Source organism: Astyanax mexicanus, chromosome 1, assembly GCF_023375975.1.
Source record: "Astyanax mexicanus isolate ESR-SI-001 chromosome 1, AstMex3_surface, whole genome shotgun sequence".
NCBI classification, from domain to species: domain Eukaryota; kingdom Metazoa; phylum Chordata; class Actinopteri; order Characiformes; family Acestrorhamphidae; genus Astyanax; species Astyanax mexicanus.
This window is the reverse complement of record NC_064408.1, coordinates 36,521,219-36,544,239: the sequence shown is the minus strand read 5'-3', so window position 1 is coordinate 36,544,239 and position 23,021 is coordinate 36,521,219. Positions and strand designations below refer to the sequence as shown.

The following is a 23,021-nucleotide window of genomic DNA, read 5'->3' as shown; positions in this document are numbered from 1 at the left end:
AAGCATGTGCTATCCCTTAGGATTAAAAACAAGCTGTTTTTAATAGACTTCAGCCTTATGGCACTGGTAGAATCTTGTGATAGAGGGGTCATAACTGAAGGAGAATTTTGTTTTTTGTGTGTTCCTCTGGAATAAAGTTTCTCTTTGTGTTATAGAGGCTGTAACGTATTAATATATAATTCAGTTTGTAATATTCATGTAGTTTTATAAATCAGAACCAACATAAATCATTTAAACATTATAATTTTCAGAACTGTTCAAACAGGCTGTTTTTGTTAGCTCTTACACTCCCAGTGCCGGAAGCATCATGTGATGGGGGGGTCGTATATAGGGGCGAGGTGGGGTGGGTGGGACAGGAAATGACAAGAAAATAGATCTATTTTTAGCACAAAATGTATTTTTTCTTTATTTTGGTAATGGGGTAGGTGGGGGAGTGGAGGGTGGAAGTAGTTTGGCTAAAAATGATTTTAGTTAGAGCTGTCACTTTAACTGCATGCTTACCAACCTGACTTTAAATCAGTGCAACATTTATAGCTGGTATATCTCTATGCAGTCTGTGTAAGCACGCGCGCGCGTGTGTGTGTGTGTGTGTGTGTTTTGCATTTCTGCTCAGCGTCTGCTCCTGGCTGATAAATCTGTAACTGTGATTAATATTTGAATTCATTATTATCTCTAACTTGTTAAAACACAGATGTACCTATTAATCAATTAATGTGCCTCTGCGTTCATCAGTGTGGAGCTGTTTGGCAGAAGGCAGTGTGGGTGTTGGTGTGTGTGTGTGTGTGTTTCAATTAAACCAATGCTTTTGTGTTCCATTTGCCACTTCACCTCAATGGAATAAAGTTTCACTTTGTGTTAAAACAACCATATCCATTTTTTTTGTTACATTTTTTACAAGTGTTTATTTTCCCCCTGAAGTATACTTATTATGTTTATAAACTGAAAACAGCATAAATTATTCATACATCATTATTTTCCAATCCTGTTTATGCTTTAGAATAAATCATTCAGTTAGCAAACTAAAACACTTTTTTATTTATAATATATAGGAGGAATGGGCTGGACTAAACTGCTGTAGGCTGAATAGGTGGAACTAAACTGCTGTAGGCTGAATGGGTTAAACTAAACTGCTGTAGGCTGAATGGGTTAAACTAAACTGCTGTAGGCTGAATGGGTTAAACTAAACTGCTGTAGACTGAATGAGTTAAACTAAACTGCTGTAGGCTGAATGGGTTAAACTAAACTGCTGTAGGCTGAATGGGTTAAACTAAACTGCTGTAGGCTGAATGGGTTAAACTAAACTGCTGTAGGCTGAATGGGTTAAACTAAACTGCTGTAGGCTGAATGGGTTAAACTAAACTGCTGTAGACTGAATGAGTTAAACTAAACTACTGTAGGCTGAATGGGTTAAACTAAACTGCTGTAGGCTGAATAGGTGGAACTAAACTGCTGTAGGCTGAATGGGTTAAACTAAACTGCTGTAGGCTGAATGGGTTAAACTAAACTGCTGTAGACTGAATGAGTTAAACTAAACTGCTGTAGGCTGAATGGGTTAAACTAAACTGCTGTAGGCTGAATGGGTTAAACTAAACTGCTGTAGGCTGAATGGGTTAAACTAAACTGCTGTAGGCTGAATGGGTTAAACTAAACTGCTGTAGGCTGAATGGGTTAAACTAAACTGCTGTAGACTGAATGAGTTAAACTAAACTACTGTAGGCTGAATGGGTTAAACTAAACTGCTGTAGGCTGAATGGGTTAAACTAAACTGCTGTAGGCTGAATGGGTTAAACTAAACTGCTGTAGACTGAATGAGTTAAACTAAACTGCTGTAGGCTGAATGGGTTAAACTAAACTGCTGTAGGCTGAATGAGTTAAACTAAACTGCTGTAGGCTGAATGGGTTAAACTAAACTGCTGTAGGCTGAATGGGTTAAACTAAACTGCTGTAGACTGAATGAGTTAAACTAAACTGCTGTAGGCTGAATGGGTTAAACTAAACTGCTGTAGGCTGAATGAGTTAAACTAAACTGCTGTAGGCTGAATGGGTTAAACTAAACTGCTGTAGGCTGAATGGGTTAAACTAAACTGCTGTAGACTGAATGAGTTAAACTAAACTGCTGTAGGCTGAATGGGTTAAACTAAACTGCTGTAGGCTGAATGGGCCGGACTAAACTGCTGTAGGCTAAATGGGTTAAACTAAACTGCTGTGGGATTAATGGGTTAAACTAAACTGCTGTAGGCTGAATGGGTTAAATTAAACTGCTGTAGGCTGAATTTGAATAATTTGAACTCACACTGTGTCAAAACCTCTTGGTATATGTAGCAATATTTACTTGAAATAAAGTCTTTTTACATTGATTAAAAAAAAGGTTTTATCTTTCTCCTTTAGACGTTGCTGTTATCAAGATACATGTTTCATTGGACATCGACATACATAGTTAATTCATAATTCAGTACTCTGATATGTTTTTAATAAAACATTGTGTAGGCAGCATACTTATGGAGTGTTACCTCAAAGGATTATTTTTTGCGACATTACAAAGACATTCCCATTTAAAAAGGAAGGAAAGGTCTGTGGTCTGGGAGAGTTTCAAGCATTGCAGTCTGATCATTACTGAAGGACAAGTAATGATTTTATTTGGTATTAGAGAGAAAGCTGGGCCAAATGTTTGTTTTTGTGTATGGTTCAGTAAGTATAGTGTGTCTGTTCCTTTGCTTAGTTATGAAACCACAATTTTTCTTTATTGTTTATCATAAAGCCTTACTGATTTTTGAGCTTATACTGTGTGTTTGTGTGTGTTTGTGTTTTTTGGATTCTATTGAATGTGGGTGTGTGAAAATGCAAAGCTGGAACGGGTGTGTGAATGGATGTGTGTGTGTGTCTGTGTGTGTATGTTGTGTGTGTTCACAGATGTCGTTCATCTGATTTTGGCTAGCTTTCATGCAGCTGGGTAGTTTAACTGATAATGTGTGTGTGTGTGTGTGTGTGTGTTTAGACTATCTAATATGCCCACAAAACAACTGTTGTCCTTGGTGTCAGACCGAGACCAAAACAACCCTTGAGCATATGTATATAAAGTGGTATGAAAAAGTTTGGGCACCCGTGTTCATTTTTATGATTTTCCTTCATAAATCATTGGTTGTTCAGGTCAGCAATTTCAGTTAAATATATCATATAGCAGAGAAACTGAGAAAGGGTTTAGAAGAAGGATATAAAAAGCTCAGAGATTTCACTGTGAGGAACATAGTGAGGAAATGGAAGAACCAAAAACACAGTTCTAGTTAAAACCTGAAATGGCAGAACAAGAAAAATCTCAGATAATCAGAGGAGAAGGATGGTGAGAACAGTCGTAGTCAACCCACAGACCAGCTCCAAAGACCTACATCATCATCTTGCTGCAGATGGAGTCACTGTGCATCGTTCAGCTATACAGCGCACTTTACACAAGGAGAGCCTGTATGAAAAAGTAATACAGAAGAAGCCTTATCTGAGCACACGCCACAAACAGAGCCGCTTGAGGTATGCTAAAACTAAAGCACATTTAGACAAGCCAGCTTCATTTTGGAATAAGGTTCTGTGGACTGATGAAACTAAAATTCTTTATCCAAAGTTATTTGGAGGGCGGTATGCATAGCTGAAACAAAACACAGCATTCCAAGACAAACACTTCAAATGCTCTCCACAGTAAAATTTGGTGGTGGTTCCATCATCATGCTGTGGGGCTGTGTGATCAGTGCAGGTACTGGGAATCTTGTTAAAGTTGAGAGGCGCATGGATTCCAGTCAAAATCAGCAGATTATTGAAAACAATGTTTAAGAATCAGCGAGAAAGTTAAAGTTAAAGCGCCGGGGCGGAGATGCTTTGTAAAGAAGAATGATCCAAAATACCTTCAACCAGAAGCCAGACTCTCATTGGAAGCAATAGGAAGAGTTTAGAAGCAATTATTTCTGCAAAAGGAGGATCTACTGAATATTAATTTAATTAAGTATTTTTTCTGTTGGGATGCACAAATTTATACACCTGCCTTATTTAGTTTAAGTAATTATTGCACAGTTTCTGTAATTGCTATAAACTTCATTTTACTTCTTAAATGTCACTGTGTTCATCTGCTATATGATATATTTAACTGAACAACCAATGATTTATAGATGAAAAATCATGAAAATGATCAGGGGTGTCCAAACTTTTACAAAATCACTGTATGTACTCGTTATGTACTGTGCCACACGACCCCTCATTTTTTACACACAGAAGTCATGTTTTATATCACATGGGCTTTGGGCCTGCCGTATAAAGTTGAACATACTGTGGGCAATAAGGCACTGCGAACAACCACAGTACCCAGATCCAAATGTTGTTTATTATTTGTTCTGGGAAGAAAATGCACAACAAATGGAACAAAGCCTACTCTGTGTTAACTGTTCCCGTAATAAGCAACGTGAATCAATAGCTGCTTTCTTTTCTTTTCCTTTCCTTCTATTGAATAAAACCTCTAAAACATACCTGCAGGAAGTGGCTTTAAAATATATAAATCTACATTTTGTAGGGTTTTTTATGTATATATATATATATATATATATATATATATATATATATATATATATATAGTAATGCCTGAAACTTTGTGAACCCTTTAGAATCCACACAGGTCCTGAAAGCAGATAAAGAAAACTTAGTTAAACAAATTAGACAGCAGGAAAATGATCCAATATTACATATTTGTGAGTAGCAAAAGTATGTAGACCTCTAGGATTAGCAATTAGTTTGAAGGTGAAATTAGAGTCAGGTGTTTTCAATCAGGTGTGAGTGGCAATCCTGTTTTATTTAAAGAACATGGATCCATCAAAGTCTGCTCTTCACAACACATGTTTGTTGAAGTGTTTAATGAGATTTCTGAGGACCTCAGAAAAAAATAAAAGATTTGTTGATGTTCATCACGCTGGAAAAGAAATTTTGCCTCCACCAATCCACAGTCAGACAGAATGTGTAAAAGTAGAGGAAAATCAAGACCAATGTTACTCCCCCCCCACAGCAAGGCATGTAATACTCAGTAAGGTCAAAAAGGATAAGGGTAACTTCTAAGCAACTGAAGGCCTTTCTCATATTGGCTAATGTTAATGTTTTCATGAGTCCAACATCAGAAGAAAACAGCTTTATGTTTGGAGAAACGAAAACACCGCATTCCAACATAAGAACCTTATCCCATCTGTGAAACATGGGGGTGGTAGTATCATGGTTTGGGCCTGCTTTTCTGCATTTGGGCGAGGACGGCTGGAACCTTTAAACTATTAAGTGAACAATTGATTATGAATTATATCAGAGCATTCTAAAGGAAAATGTCCAGAAATCTATGGAGTCAAAAAAGGGTCATAAAGATTTTGAGTTGGTAAAACTGAAGTCACAAATGTACTGAAACTTGTAACTGCATTTAAACTGCATGCACAAAAATCCAAATCCACAAATTAACTGGAATGTGCAAACTTGAAACAGAAAGTAATATTAATGATAATTCAAATGTACAAATGTGAAAGACACTGGGTGGGTCTCTGCAGCTCGGAGTACTGGGCGTGTCGAAAGGTGGTCGTCTATTGGTCTATTGGAGTTGACGTTTCAGTGTGGCCGCCATTTTGGAGTTTTGTTTCGACACGCCCAGTACTCCGAGCTGCAGAGACCCACCAAGTGTTCTGATTGGTTAAACAAACCCCGTAATCTGATTGGTCTAGATAAAGCTTTCCTATTGGTCCATCAATCAGTCGTCAAAACAGGGTCAAAATTCGCAACTGCAGCTGGAGTTTCACACACGCAGCAGAGAAGGTGAATGAGAGGATTTTTACCTCCACAGTGAAAAACACCCACTGTCACATTTACAACCTCACAAATTCCATGTGATTTTTGCTCTGACCCAGCTTAAGCCATTTGAGCAGTACTGATTCACACATTCACAAGATTGGATTTACAAATAAAAAAATATATATTTATATATATTTAAAATCTTTTTTTTTCACATTTGTACATTTGAATAATTATTAATATTACTTTCTGTTTCAAGTTTGCACATTCCAGTTAATTTGTAGATTTGGATTTACGTGCATGTAGTTGTTTAAACGCAGTTACAAGTTTTAGTACATTTGTGACTTCTCAAATCTTTATGACCCTTTTTTGACTCCATAGAAATCTGTCCATGAACTGAATCTCAGGAGAACATGGGTCATGCAGCAAGACAATGACCCTAAGCACACAATTTGTTCTACCAAGGAATGGTTTAAGAAGATTAAAGGTAATGTTTTGAAATTGTCAAGTTAAAGTCCTGACCTTAATTCAGTCAAATGTTGTGAAAGGAACTGAAGCAAGGAAATAATGTGAGGACACCCAAAGTTATGTGAGGTTCACAGACTTTCATACACCACTGTATTATCTAAAATAGTTGTGTAGAGTTATATTGTAATTGTTCATCAATCATTTACAGTCATGACATTTAAAGTATAGTTTACTGTTTATAGTTTTCATCTTTTATAGTTCTATTGTATTATATTATTTTATTTGTGTAATTTTCTTTTATATATACCTGTATTACAGTATTACTGTATGATTTCTAATAAAATATCTAAAAATGTTGGTGTCATTAGAAGAATCAAAAATATTTTACCATATAAAATTCTTCTTAATCTATATTATGATATTACTGTAATATCATTTGGGCTAGCACTCACAAAAGTAGTATTAACTGTTTACATATTCTTCAGAAGCGATTTGTTAGAATGGTCACCTCAGCAAATTACCGTGCAACCTCTCGTCCACTTTTTCAAAATCTTCAGATACTCAATGTGTAAGAAATTAACCAGTTTCAAATATGTCAGTTTATTTTCTCTTTTACCAATAACCTACTTCCTGATTGTTATGAAAATAATTTTCAATATAACTTTCAAGTTCATCACTACTCCACTAGATCCTCTAATAATCTCTGTGCTGCATTTTTTAGAACATCAATTGGACAGTTTGCACTTTCGCACAGAGGGCCTTTAATATGGAACTGCTTACCAACTCATTCAAAAAGCTGCAAAAGCATCACTAGTTTCAAAAAACAGCTTAAAACTTATCTACCCTCATTATAACCAATCCAAATAGTAAATATGTATTTGTGTATATTATTCTAATTATGTATATTGAGTAACTACATATTACTGTTATTATTTTATTTTATTATTATTTTGTATTATTAGTTTGTTTGTTTTGTTTTTTTCTCAATCTTTTCTTTTTTTCTGTGTTTCTCTTATAACTTCCTTGGAGGGAAAGTACCTTGTACAAGCCTCTTTAAGGCCTTTTTTACTTTCCCTGCACAGTTATTTTGTTTGTTTGTTTGTTTATTTGATTTTTTGATGTCACATTCTATCTGTGCAAATAATAATAATAATAATAATAATAATAATAATAATAATAATAAAAATAATATTACAATATTGTAGATATTTCTATGTATTATTTTAGAATTTCAGCTTTATAAATGTAAGATTTTTGTCCTTAATTTCTTCACGTTTTTTTCACGATTGTCCCTAACTCTCCTTTACAGGAAGAGAGCTAAACGGTGCCGCTCATAATGGAGCAGATTCCGGGGGTGATCTCAGCTTTACTAGTCCAGTGCCATATCAAAGGTCTAAACTGACCCCTCCCACTGTGGCTCCACCTTCCATCCCGCCTTCCTCCCCTCCGGCACTGCCTCGCTCCTCTCCTCCGTCCCGCGCCCCGCCCCAGCGTTTCTCTGCCTTGCCTAAACCTGAGCCCTCCAGGTTCGCTCCAGTGACAGCCAATGGGGAGTCCGGAGTGACGATTGGCCGCACCCAGTCTTTTCAGGCCAGGAAGCCACCACCACCACGATTCGTCGCAGCAACCAGAGACGGTAACCCACAGCTCAAGAAGCCTCTTAAAGTCATGCTGTTTCTACTATCGCTTTTAGCTGAGTGGGTTAAAACACCCAGACTTTGTACGTTTGAGCCTCAGCCAATTTAAGACACCAAGAGATTGTAGTATGCAAGGCCAAATCAATACTAAGAAATCACGACTTTGCAGCGGTCACGTCTTAGTCAAGTCCAAGACAACCAGATATGGCAGCAGCTGAGTCCAACACCAACCTAGTTAAATTTGAATTAAGACCAATGTTTTGTTTTAGTGAAGTTCCAGTCATGACCAAGACTTTGTAGCCTTCGAATGTGACTCAGTATCATATGTTTTAGTATCTGAATCCAACTAGTACCCTGAATTTTAGTAGTGAGGTTAAAGTAAACACCAAAACACCAAAAAAAATTGTGTGAAAAGATTTTAAATAGGTAAAGGAATCAAAGTTAATACCCAGAAAATATAGTCATCTAGTTAAATTCAGCACCAAACTTTGTTGATGAAGAGTCATTATTATTGAGGAGACCAAGCACTGATTAAAATATCGCTGAGAGTTCTTGTAATGCTCAACCCAGTGTTTGTTCTGTGTAAGTGTATGTCCCACCCTTCAACAAAAAGACCCAGTCACATTTCTGCTTATGCCTCAATTGGGGGTAGTCAGCATTCTCAATGAGGAGATCAATGAGGAGATCTGTGCAAGTGCAGTAGCTACATCCAGCTGATTTTTTATTTATTTTTTTGGCAATATGGGTCTTAATGTTACAAACGGTTTACAATATTTTTTTCTGATTTTAAATGTTTATATGGTAATAAGACATTCCGTTTGGAGTATATTGGTCTCGAAACATTCAGGAGAGAGATAGGAGGCTGGTGTTGTATGAGGGAAAATGAATGCCCAGTGGCACTGCACAGATTGGCACAGAGTAAACTGACTTGCCTACAAAGATGTCGATCACATCTGAGCCAGTACCACTACTTTGTAGTAGCTTAATCCAACCAGTACCCCACAATTTTAGTAGTCAAGTATGGGTTAGTACTAAAGTTTTACGCAAAAAAAAGTAAAATAAAATGTGCAATAAAAATCTCAGGAATTAAAGGGAAAAGTGTATGTGGCAAATTCAAAAAAAGGCATTCATATATATATATTTAAATCATTATCATTTGCAGTTTTTATTAATTATTTCAGTTTGAATTTTGCCAGCCTTTTTTGTTTGAAAGAACACTTAAAGGTTTCAGGGTGGTGCACGGCAGGTTTCAGACTAAAATCAGTTGACCAATGAAAATTCAAGGAGAATGCCTTCTTCTAAGACCCTCCCACCTGTAAAAACGGTGCCAAAACTCAGAACCAAAAAAAAAAAAAAACAAAGTAGTCTTTTGCAACAAAATCCACAGAAAATCCACAAAAACACAAATTAAAATTAAAGCAAAAACTGGCAAAATCCAAATTGAAATCAATTTTCAAATAACTGCAAATAACTGCTATATTTTTTTATACACAATTTTTTTTTCGATGCTTAAAATTTTGATTGCGGATTTCATTTTTTTCATTCCATACAGTACCACTACTTTGTAGCAGCTAAATCCAACCAGTACCTTGAATGTTTAGTTAAGTCAGAATAAACACTAAGACTTTGTAATAGGTAAGACTAATTCCACAATATGACTTTATATTAGCCATGTTTGAGTCAGCACCAAGACTGTGTAGTAGAGTTTGAGTCAGCAACAAAACTTTGTAGCAGTTAAATCCAAGGTTAGTACCCAGACACTGTAGCTGGTTATCTGTCAAGACTTTGTTGTGGAGAAAAGAGAGAGACGTGTTAACATCCAGCTGTACTGAAACACAAGTGTAGGACACAAATGTATCACTAAAAAAGGGGAAATGGTACCACTTTAAATAAGACTACTTTTATAAAGGGTTTATAAATGATTTATACATTAGATCATTAAGTATTGTTGATTTTAGGTTGTAAATGCCTTAAAACCATTGTAAAGCAGTTACAACACATTCATTAAAAAAAAAGGCGACAGTGATCCGTTGTTTGCTTAGTCCTTTAATTCAACTTAGTCATTTAATTTATAGTAAAGAGTTAAACAGACTTACAGGTATATTAATATGACAAGTTTAATGCCAATTTATGGAAAACGCAAAGTAAGATCAGTATCTACAAAGATCTGAGGTTTGACAGTAGAAATGAGTGTGGAATCACTACTTTGCCATTTTTTAACTCACTTCTACCTATCTGTCGTTTCTATCTATGTTGTTTTTTATTTATTAACTGCTTATCACTTATAACTGTATTAAAAAGAGACTCTTAGCATTAAATTTCTGAGTTAATGTCAGGATGACCCAGGCAGGGAGATGAGGAGATGGACGCAAGTGCAGGTAGGGTGAAATATTAAATAAATAAATAACAAATAAACAAAGAAACAAGGAACAAGTAAACACGTAACAAAGAAATAAACCAAAACAAACGAGGGGTTAACGATAACAAAACAGCGAGGCTAAAGAAACAAACGAGTAACTGAAACAAGACTAAAATAACTAAACAGAACAAGGATAACAAAGGAAATAAACCAAATACTAACAAACAAGGAACTAAAACAAGACAGGATTAACTAAACTGGGCAAGGGAGAAAAGAAGGAAAATAAACAAGGAACTAGAAGTAAAACGAGATAAACACTGAACTAGGAAAGGGGATATGAAAAAACAGAGAAACACTGAGAGACAAAACGACAGGGGAAGGTGCAAAGACCGACGAGGGATAAGTGGCACAGGGGATCTATTTAAAGAAACAGGAAACACACTAGAATTGGAAACACCTGGGAAAGGGGCGGAGCTACAAATGAGACACGTGGTGAAAAAGTACTGAGACAGGAGACACAGAGGGGCACAGGTCACGTGGTGAAGACACAGAGACACGAGACGAGGCCAGGACGTGACAGTAAAATGTAATAGACTTCTGCAACACTAAGCTCCCACAGTTTGCTTAAAAAATAGTTAGGTGGTGCTCAACGTAAATAAAGTCTTAAAATAATACAATATTACAATAAAAAAATAATACAAACAGTTGCAATATAAAACACATACAATAACACATTACAGTAATAAAAGACAATGTTATATTCAGTAATATTCTATTCTAAAGTTTGTGTTCAATGTATGTGCCACTCCAGAAGCAACTCACCTGTGTGTGTGTGTGTGTGTGTGTGTGTGTGTGTGTGTGTGTGTGTAGCGGAGAGTGATTGTTTGAAAGGCCGTCCTGTCCAGGAGAAGACTTCCATATGCCGCCCCCCTACCCGCCCCCCAGACCCACCTATGCGCTTCCCAGGCAATCAGAAAACACCCAGTGAGGACTCATCAGCATCGTAGTGAGTATGATTATAGATACAAACACACACACACACATACACGCACACATGCACACACACTGAGAAGCAGGATAATACTGGAACTGGATCTAATAAAAGTTCAATTATGCATAGCAAATAAAAATAGGAAAAAAAAAACATGAAAAACGGTGTGTGTGAGCCTGTGTGCATGTGTGTGTGTGTGCTTGTGTGTGCTTATGTGTGTTCTGGCTCCAGACTGCCCAGAGATTTATCTTTCCAAAATAAATAAGAGCAGGTCGTTTAAATACAGCTTTGAACTTTGCCGTATAACTGTTCTGCATTTCCCATCCAAGTCACGTTTCCCTAAAGCCACAACGGCAGCCAAACAAGTTATTTTCATCATCGCCTTACTTTAGGAGGGAAACCTCCTGTCTGTCTGCAGGAGAATGGAAAAAAAATATATTTCTTAGTCTTTGACGTAGTATGACAGGACTTTTTTCTTATAATTGTGCACCATTGTGATTCATACAGTATTGATATGCTTACATAGTGTTAAGTGTAAGTGGATTTTATGTTTCTCATATCTATCTATCTGTCTATCTGTCTGTCTGTCTGTCTATCTATCTATCTATCTATCTATCTATCTATCTATCTATCTATCTATCTATCTATCTATCTATCTATCTATCTATCTATCTATCTTCTAAGTTTCTTTTTATGTTACATTTATTTCCTTTAGAGAAATCACTCACCTAAAACATTATCAACGCATGTCATTTGGCCAGGGTGTTTTTTTTAAACTTAAGTACACAGTTGTCTATTCGCCAGCTGAATAAAAGTTTAACTTTATAGAAGCATTAAAACACAATAAAAACAGGCCTCATATCTTTTACATGGTGGCCTATGCTTTATGGCGCAGACTGTCTGTAAAAAAAGACTTCATCACTATATCTTAAAAGGCCAAAATCATAAAAAAAGGCAGCATTTGTCTATAAAAGGCTGCAACTGTCAATAAACGTTGTTCATAAAGTTGTACGAGTGAACAAAAGGTCATAGCTGTGATTTTTCAATGCTGCTGTTTGAAGAAAGAACAACAGTCAGTTTGGTAGCCTAATATCCTGCAGGTAGAAGCTACTCTTTAGCCTGTTTGTCCTTGACGGGATGCTGCGGTGCTGCCTGCCAGATGGCAGCCTGTAAACTAGACTGTGTGCGAGGTAGTACACTGTGATTTAGCAAGCCTTTCTCGGGCGTTGTGACCAGTAAGCAGCCCATAAGTCCAGAAGTTTGTGTCTGGCGATGAGCTCTGCTGTTCTCAGAATTCCCAGGAGAGCTCTGCAGTCACAGCTGTCATAACAGGCGGTGATCCCAATGGTCAGGAAGCTCTCTGCGGTGAATCTGTAGGAGTTGGCAAGTATTTTTGGGGGCAGGCCAAACGTTTAAAGCCTCTGCAGGAAGCAGAGAAGCTGTCAGGCAAACCATTACAACTGTGTAGATGTGGAGAGACCAGGTGAGGTCATCAGTGATGTGCACTCTTAGGACCTGGAGGCTACTCTGAATGTTTATACACAGTTTTCTCTACTCAATTTAGCTATGGCCTATTCCACCCACAAGATAGGCCTCCCCCCATCACTTAAAGCCACCAAGCTGGGAGGGCAATAGATTGGATACGCTTCCGTCCGAGTCGTATCTTTAAGTAATATAATATATACAGTGCCTTGCAAATGTGTCCGGCCCTCCTAAAAGTCAAGAGATCTGAAAGAGTCAAACTAATCTGCTCTTAGAGTACATCTGCACACTCACATTTCATTTGCTGCAGTAACAGCTTTAAGTGTATTGAGATAAATTTATGCTAGCTTTGCTATCTATTTCTGGGGGGGTTACTGGTTTGATGCTGATTGTGGGCCGCAATCAGTGCAGCGGATTCTAATTTGAATTTAGATCTAAACTTTAACTTGGAGAACTTGGAACATTCAAATTTGTTGTCCGGTCACTTTTTCACTTTTGTGTCGCATGACCTTGTGCTTTGGACTGTTGTGAAGTTTGTCCAAAACTTTATTTTTTAAACAGAATGACAGAATGAAAGGTGCAGTATTTCCTTGTACTTCTTGTGTATCCATTCATTCATCCTTCACTTTAAGGGGGATATCCAGGCCCCACTGAGATTCACTCAGTCCCCGTTGAGGAAAAACATTCACAACAGCATGATGCTGCCACCACCATGCTTCACTCAGTCCCCACTCAAGAAAATCACTACTAAAGCATGATGCTGCCACCACCATGCTTCACTCAGTCCCCATTGAGGAAAATAGTCACTAAAGCATGATGCTACCACCACCATGCTTCACTCAGTCCCCACTCAATAAAATCACCACTAAAGCATGATGCTACCACCACCATGCTTCACTCAGTCCCCACTCAATAAAATCACCACTAAAGCATGATGCTACCACCACCATGCTTCACTCAGTCCCCACTCAATAAAATCACCACTAAAGCATGATGCTACCACCACCATGCTTCACTCAATCCCCATTGAGGAAAATAGTCACTAAAGCATGATGCTACCACCACCATGCTTCACTCAATCCCCATTCAGGAAAAACATTCACAACATCATGATGCTGCCACCACCATGCTTCACTCAGTCCCCACTCAAGAAAATCACTACTAAAGCATGATGCTACCACCACCATGCTTCACTCAATCCCCATTGAGGAAAAACATTCACAACAGCATGATACTACCACCACCATGCTTCACTCAATCCCCATTGAGGAAAAACATTCACAACAGCATGATGCCGCCACCACCATGCTTCACTCAGTCCCCATTGAGGAAAATAGTCACTAAAGCATGATGCTACCACCACCATGCTTCACTCAGTCCCCATTGTGGAAAATAGTCACTAAAGCATGATGCTACCACCACCATGCTTCACTCAATCCCCATTCAGGAAAAACATTCACAACATCATGATGCTGCCACCACCATGCTTCACTGCCACCATCATATTTTACTCTGTCCCCACTGAGGAAAATCATCACTACAGCATGATGCTGCCTCCACCGTACTTCACTATCATTATTATACCTTACACCACTCCTCACAACATGGTGGTCAGATCCCACTGAGAACACTTACTGCACTTTTTTTTACATTTTCAATTATCCTCTTAAGTGAATAAAATTTTCAGAAATAAATATATTTGCTTTGAATCAGTTAGGAATTAAGATCACATTAAGTATCTACATTCTCTTCTCAGATTAAACCTTTGTTTATAAATATTTTGGTAGCAAAAAAATGCTTAAATCATTTTCTTAATCTCTGAGATTTTTAAGGAACTCACTAAACTGCATTTAAAACATTTTTTTATCTGACTCGGCATTTGAAGTACTACTTATATATTAATATTTTCACCACAAAATCAAGCTTTTAAGTCTGGCCCAAAAACAATTCATAAGTCCTAGTGTTTCTGTAACGTAGATGTCAGCACTGACCCAGAGGTAGGCCATTGATGTAGGCCGTTGGGTCTCCATAACTGTAGAGGGCAGTTGAAGCTCACAGTTTAAACATCAATTCCAGGAATTGGAGCTTGTGATCAGGGTCAGGGTGTGAGCTGATGTCACTCCCTGTCTGCCAGTGTGTGATTTGAAGCAGTCCTGAAGTCTGGAGATAGCATCGCTCAATCTACTGATAGAGCTATAAACTGGTTTCCCAGTTTGAGTATTTGTTTGTGTGCAGGCCGGAGGAGACTGGAGTTGTGATTAGGCCTGCCAAATAAAAGGCTTTTAAAACTGGTCTTAAGTGCAGGGCAGGAGCCTAGTTGTACTGGAGCCAGACCTGGACCCTCCCATCTGGTAACCAGTCCATCCAGGTTAGAAAAAAAACGATTACGGTGAACATTTTTTATTTTGTTCCCAACATTTTCTGACTTAAGACTTGAGGTTGTATTTCAGGGGTTCTTACTAGAAGCTTTACATTATGTGATCTGTTGAAATATGTTTGTTTTAAGATGGTTCATCTGTAGACCTGTCCCAACTTTTATGATTTGGGAGTTGTAGTATCAAACCTATGTTACGTGAAGCTTTAGAAGCTTCTTTAGAATTTTCTGTGTTGCTCAAAGGAACCGTTTCTGTTTTTGAGAGTTGAGAGTACTAATTTGCAGTCTAACTTTTTTTTTTTTTTTTTTTTTTTTAGCTTTGATGATCTGATAAATCGACACAAACACGGCTTATTCAGTACTATTTTATGTTGTTTGAAGCAAATAAACATGTCAAACATCTGTGACCAAATATATGACCTGATGGATGGATGGATGGATGGAGAGATAGATAGATAGATAGAAGTTCTGCAGAGCACTGCATAGAACAGCACAGCCAAACAGCTCCAGGGGAACAGTATGCTAGCTAGCATTAGCTAGGTAGGCATAACAAAGTATCTTTTAGCTAAAAGCTCAGAGATGCTCTACCACTTTTTTTGCGGCCTGGGGTGCACTTTCTCCGCAGGTCGGGTACGTATAGTTGAGTGTGAAAGCAACTTTCGATCCTGGGATTGGTCCAGAGTATCGCTGGGGGTCACTTTAAGTGCACTTGGGGTTTGGAACGTGCCAGACATGGAAGCTTATGCCAGCGATAATGAGCTTCTCCCCGAGAGCAGCTCAGAATCTGTCCTTGGAGCTTACTCATACATTCAGGTCAAATGAGAAAACACCATTAAACATTGAATTTAAGGAAGCGTTGTGTATTACTGGGAAGAAACCCATTGATTATAGCCTTTTTGAATACTATAATACTGTACCTTGAAGTATTAATGTACATAGAAATTTGGAGTATTTCATTTGGTAACTGGAGAACCAAGGGAATTATGACTGATAAACAGACATTTAGGACTTTAATGCCTTGGTTTTAATTATAACATATTGTAAAATTAGATTAAACTTGTGTCTTTTTGGAGTAGTTACTTTTTGTGTAGTAGAATATTTAAGAAATATCTCGTACTTTTTTTTCAAACGTTTGAGTATTTTAGATGTGTTTATCGTGTTCATAGAACAGTTTAAAGAAAAGGATGTGTTAGAGTTGTTGGCATGTCTCTTTTTTAAATTCTATTTTTAAAATGATGCACTATAAGGCACACTTAAAAGACTTTAAATTACCCAAAAAGTGTGCCTTATGCATGAATTGTACCAGTCAGGTTGTAAGGAGCAGTAAGGCACCTCTGCTGAAGTGCAGCGTTATACAGGAGTTTCAGTGACGCTTTTCTTCATGCAGAATTAGCATTAGCCGCTAAAGCAGCGCTAGCTTTTTCACCATTTGAATGTGAGTATGGGACTGAAGTCTGTGTGTTTACTATGTTTAAACAAGCTACATGGGACAAACCACTAGCTGATAGCGCCCTGGTTAACTGGAACACTCAGTGTTCCTCAGTCTAGCACTACTAGCATTGGCCACTAGCGCTGCTGCTAACCATGCTAAAATACTGGAAATCTAAGCTTAATGTAAATAAACAGTAGCTTTTTACTCACCCTAAATTTTCAGGAGACAAACCCGTGTAGATTAATATCCAGCACTTGTTTGAGTTTAAAAGATTATTATTATTTTTTTTGCACAAATTACTGTTTTGTTTACTTAGGCGCCCGCAGCGCAGAGACCTGCTGAAGTTAGAAAGGAAACATGGTGACACCCCTGTTTCTTACAATTGTTTCTTAAAATTATATTCCAGTGCACCTTATAATCCATTAAATACAGTTAAATATAAATTGTTTATCATTCTGTAAACGCAGACTGATTCCTTCGTATATTGTGACATTTTGTCGGACAAAGTAAACCCAATACTAAATAAAGTCTTCATTTAAAGCTTTAATGTTTTGTATTCTAGGTATTCCTGACAGTAGAATACGTCACAAACTTCTATAAAAGCCCAGTCATACAAAAAATAAATACTGTGATACACTCTGAAACCGAACAGAATATTTAAAAAACACCCATTACTATCTTATGGAGCCCATGAAGGGATGTGGTGTGTTATTATCATTTTTTTTTATTTGTTAAAACTGGTTAGCACCATACTTAGTATTTGGTGCTCACCACTTAGTATGTGGTGCTCACCACTTTTTACATAAAAAAAAAAATACACCACGTCCCTTCAGGGACTTCGTACTGTCTGGCTTTAATTCCAGCATTAAGTTACCAACCAATCCGCTCACAGTAGCAGTAGAGCAAGCGCCTATACCTCCTATAGCTAGTTTAATAGAAAAAATAAAGTATATATAGGTATGATTTATTTGCTTTTTTAGCAGCATACTTTTTTTTTTCTTTTTTTTTTTTTTTTTTTACTTTTTTTGTACTTTGAAAAATTAAAGAAAATTTCCTGGCCAAGTCAATATTTGCTATGTTTGCTATGTAATATGAATTTATAGCTGTTTAGCTTCATTAACCTTATTAATTTTGGATTCACTCACCGGCTCCCTCTATTGGCTTGCAGTAATTTTCTGATATTAGCTTTTTCAGAAACAAATAAATTATATTAAAGCATTTAATCTAACAAAAAACAAAAACAAAAACAAAAAACTATAGACAGATGTTTTTTGTCTGTGCCAGAAGCTCTCATTCTGAGCGACGAACACTAACTCACATTTTATCTTTTCTTTGATTGATCAAGAAAACCATAACTACTGTTTACTGGTCCAAACTGCGCTCGGAATGAGCTCACACTCTCACTTACTCTGAAGAAAAAGAACGCAGCACATTCTACAAGAACAAAAGCCTCATCCGTCTTTTAAACAGCCGTTACAAAATGACAGAACGAAAAGGCTGACAGGAAGGGGTGATTGATTCTAAACACAGATCTATTCTACTTTGTGAACACGTGTAAACAGTGTGAATTTGCATGCATTAACTCTTCTTTCAGTTTATTTTTTTTCTCTATTAACACACATTCGAACAGTTCAGCGCCATTGCATCAGCAGAATGTCCACTAGGGAGCTATGGAAAGAGGCTATGTGAAACTGAGACGTTCAGCTGGGACTGTTTTGGTGGTTTGAAACGCCAGTCTGAAAGTGGAGGTGTATTTCCTCTCTAGAGAGATACCTGAAGAGAGTTTCTGGGAGGTTGTTGAAAAAAGTTTTAGATATTTTTATAAAGTCCACAGGAGCAGGACGTCTTCTTAAATAATGTTTACAGGAGAAAAAGGAGGGACGTATCTATGTTCTCTAAGTTTTTTTTTCTATACATGCTGTGACTGTAATGTATCCAACATATACCAAGACATGACCTCGTAAATAATGGATTAACTGATTTATTTTCTCCCTTGTTCTTTTCTACTCCTACTTTTTCCACAGTGTCGCTTCTAAAGCCAAGTTTTTTGAGAACGCTTCCAGACAGGCCGGAAGGTAAGTGCCTGTGTGTGTGTGAGTCTGTCCGTCCTTCTGTCTGTCTTTAGAGCAGATTTTATGGTACTGCAGTAAGCACTATATGACAATATAAATATTTAGCCATGCAATGCTAGCTGGCTAACTGTGAAATCAGGACAAGACTGTGAGTTCAGACAGTTCTGAAAGCAGCGACTGTCTAATAGTTATTACTAGACGGCTCCTAGTCCTGATTTGAGTGGAAAAAGAAACCGAATCAATTTCTGTGTGGAGCAGTACGGCATGGTACCTAGTAACGAGGTTCACACTACATGATTTCAGCCTAGTTTTTCAGGTGCCGAAAGTTTTTCGTTGAACGGCGACAAAAAATCTGCTCGGAGGAAAATCAGGGATTACTCAACTCTTCTAAAGTCCTGTAGTGTGAACTACTGAAAGACACTTGCTGAGCCATCACCTACTGATTGCTGGCCATTTGCCGACTCCTGGCAAATATTTGGCATGCTACATATCTGACTCAGTCGGCGACTGGGAGTCAGGAGCAGCGGCTACATACTACATACTATGGCTACAGTCTGACCACTTTCTGTGCCTCTGTTATATCAGGATAATCTGATATAGAGGGAGCCCACAAGTGAGTCCTCTATGAGGATACCTCTATGAAAGGGGTGAATGGAGCTAAAAGCTAAAAAATGTGAATAAAAAAGAATAATGAACTATTTGTTTTGAGAGTTTTTTTTATTTTATTTTAGACAAGAAAGTTTGCCTGTAAATTTCAGTTCATCTACAGAAAACACTGTAAAACACTAGCATTACTGCTACTGTGAGCTGATCCTGGAAATACAGGTAGAGCAGGTTTAAAAGGCGTATAACTGGAGTTCATGTCTGCAGTACTGAAACATTTGATATAGTTCTGTGTTTGAGGACATAAGTACATATTTCTGTAGAAAACTGATCAGATTTTCTCTATAGAGATTCTCTGGCATGGCGTAGTCAGTTCTCAGGTGTTTAGTTCTGACGTGTTTCTGGGGAGCAGCCAGGGGAGTCTGTGATTTCCCACAGCGGAAAAATTGTGTAATTTGTGACCCCGTGCCGCTGATCAGTCATGTAGTGTGAAAGTCTCAGCAACTCAAGGACTCAAAGCGATTACAGAGAGGTTGCTTGTGACACAAGCAAGACACAAGCCCTCCAGAAACCCATTGAAAATACAATGCAGTCCAATTGCAGGTTTGTATATTATGTTTTTCTTCTTTATCGGTATGTATTAAATTAAGAAATCAACATCATCATGCTGAAATGAAATCTAAATTTTACGATTTATTACATCTCTATAAAATAAAGGTTGCTGGTGTGGGTGTGCTTTGGTTCCAGCTGCTGGTCCTCCTCATTTCCTTCCTTAAGCCACTGTCCTTCCTAAAGTGCTCTCAGACAGTTTAGTGATTTAGATTGATCTCTTTCTTTTGAGGCTTTGGTTTATGGCACTGATGGCTGGACAGATTTGTGTAGCAGACCAAATAAACCCTGACTAATGCATTTTCTTCTGCACGTTTGACTGTCTTGGAATGCATTTTACAGTTTTTACTTGAAATCTTGTTACCTTACATGAACTCCAGATGCTTTATTTCTGCCAATGCTATTCTTTTTACGTCTCCCATTACAGCTACGCTGCCAGAACAGTCGAAACAACTATTACAGATACACACTTGAGACAGAGCTTGGACATGCCGCAAGCACAATCCTCTGCGTTTTAGAGTAATGGATACGATTAACAGAATATACTGTACTGATCAGCAATGGTTTAAGTACCACTGACAGATGAAGTGAAATGTATTCATTAGCTTCATCTACAGAGAAGTAGGCTGTATCAGACAGCTAATGAACAGTGCTTGACGTTGATCTGTCAAAGGCAGTAAAAAATAAGCAACCGTGAGCGTCTGAGACACTCTCACAAGAGCCAAATTGTGCTGGCTAGATGTTATCAGGGCTTTTAGTACATTTCCTTAACATCATCCAGGTCTTGTTTCCGGTATGCAATTTGGAGTAGTTCTCCAAAAAAGGGCATCCAGTGAACTGGTTAAAGGGTCTAGGGTACCTTAGACTCTTTTCCGCAGAATCCATAGATTCTGCAATCTGCATAGATCTGCATAAATCTATTCAAGACATGGACTCGTTGTCTTGATGTAGATGCTAAAGGATTTCTAACAGCAGATCTTTGAGGTCGTGCAGGCTGTAAAGTTTGGCACATTAAGTCTAAGGTCTCTATTTTAGTGATCTATAGGTGAGCCGTCAAATGTGCACCACACAGCTTGATTTAGGATGTTGTAGTGTGTCTTTGCTATCATAACGATGGGAAAAGTATGCCATGCGTTGCTCGACACGTGCAAAATCAGTGCACTAATTATTTTTTTTTATTAATCATGTATGTGTTTTGGCTGTAGCGTGCAATAAACCAGTCAGCGTTTTACTTGCCATTCCCTTTAAGAGCCAGATGTGCTCTGACTTTGGCAGATTTTTGCTATATTATGGGAGCGTGTTCGTAACTTTTCTTTAACTGAGAAAACTGACCTCAACTTCTGTTGATTCGTGCTATAGGTTTATAAAAAGTGGAGATGTACACGTGGTGAGCATGTGCCTGTGTTGACAATTCACTGCCAAGATAGCAATGGACGTTTGGATGTTGACATCTGCCTTGGTTATATTCAGACAGTGGTGCACCTGTGTTTTCCAATGCTAAGATAGCAATATGTCAGAAATTTACCCGAACAAACCTCACTTTCCAGACCACCATGCCTATCAATGTAGATATATTCACAAGCACTGTGCGATTTGAACTATGCATGTGCAAGGTGTGAAAATAGACTGTTGTTGGGGTGTAAGATAGCAATGGGGAACGTGATGCAAAGGCTACAACATGGATGGTCTCAAAATCTAAAAACATAGAATTACACTATATTTAGCTATTAATCCATAATGTAGACACTCAAATGGAATTGTTTTCACTGTATATTTTCCCTGCTTTACCCAACAACTCACGCTAAAACTCACGCTAAAACTAACAATATGCCACAGATAAATTGCTGTCACTGGAAGATTAAAACACTAAACTCAAAATATATGATTGCACAAACCTATCTATATACAGCCATCATATCTTAATGTTAAAGCTTGCCATAATACACCGTGCTCACCAAAGCCTCACCTGCATTAATCATTAGCAACATTAGCATTCTTAATTGATCCTTATTTTGAGACTAACATGTTTCGATTTGCAACCATCCGTTTGTTTATGTAGCAGCAGAAAGGAAAATTAGTCTGAGACAGAAGGTGGCACTGTGCCCAGCATATCAAACAACACAGCTGTGAGAGTGCCACCAAATACTACTGATATGAGGGCACTGCCCAGCCGTGCCGATTGGCACCAACCATGACAGCACTGTTATCAGCCAAGAACTAAATTCTTCTTTTATTTTGAGTTTGAATTAAGAGCTAGATTGCTCAGTTATATGATTTAACTTTTCCTAGTTAAGTTCCTAGTACAGTTATTACTCTTACTTCAGTTATATAGTTCACATTATATAGTTATATAGTTCAGTTATATAGTTCAAGTACCGTATTTTTCGGACTATAAGGCGCACCGTATTATAAGACTATCAAAGAACGCCTATTTTCTGCTATTTTTCCATACATAGGGCGCATCGCATTATAAGGCGCGTTAAGTGACACTAGAAAGGGTGCCTATATCAAAGTGAACAGGGGTGGCGCCATGTTTCCCTTCCCCCACCGGGGGTGGTCGCTTGCCGGTGGAGCGTCTCAGTATACAAATCTAGCTATTTCAAAGTCAAACGAGTGCTGGATATTAATCTACACAGATTCCTCTCCTGAAAACTGTTTATTTGGGTGAGTAACGTGCTTCAGTTTATTTACAGTAAGCTTAGATTTCCAGATGTCCACTAAGGCTTGCTGCACCAGCGTTAGCATAGCTATCCGCTAGCACGCTAGCTAGTCACCTAAACTAGTAAAGTTAACCCAAACTTAAACGACAGCGTTACACTGAGTAATCCTGCGTGTTCTGGTAAGACAGTGAGATATTAGCTAGCGATTCGTCCCCCGTAGCTTGTTTTAACACGGTAAACAAGCAGATTACAGGCTGATAAAACTCACCTCTGAGAGAGTTAGCGCTTAGCATCTAGCTAATGCTAGCCAGGCAAAGCAGCACAGACTTACAGGCCGATAACTCACCTCTGAACGGTGAACGCTTAGCGATTAGCATCTAACTCTAATAATACTGCTCCAGCAGTATTAAAAGTGCTAAATTTAGAAAATACTGATCTCTGAACAGTGAAAAAGCTAGCTAGCTAAGCGGTTAGCATCTAGCTAATGCTATTTATTGCTGCTCCAGCCTCGGAGCGGCACGGCTCTGCACGGAGTGTGTGTTTA

General features: G+C 38.0%; 1 protein-coding gene across 1 annotated transcript in view; it reads left to right on the top strand.

The window, feature by feature from the left end:
* Positions 1-23,021, top strand: part of ophn1 (oligophrenin 1) — a 141,011-nt gene that overhangs the window by 94,424 nt on the left and 23,566 nt on the right. The window contains exons 20-22 of the mRNA XM_022685083.2: positions 7,568-7,894; positions 11,125-11,260; positions 18,558-18,608. Of these exons, the coding sequence (XP_022540804.2) occupies positions 7,568-7,894; positions 11,125-11,260; positions 18,558-18,608 (514 nt within the window). The remainder of the gene's footprint in view (positions 1-7,567; positions 7,895-11,124; positions 11,261-18,557; positions 18,609-23,021) is intronic.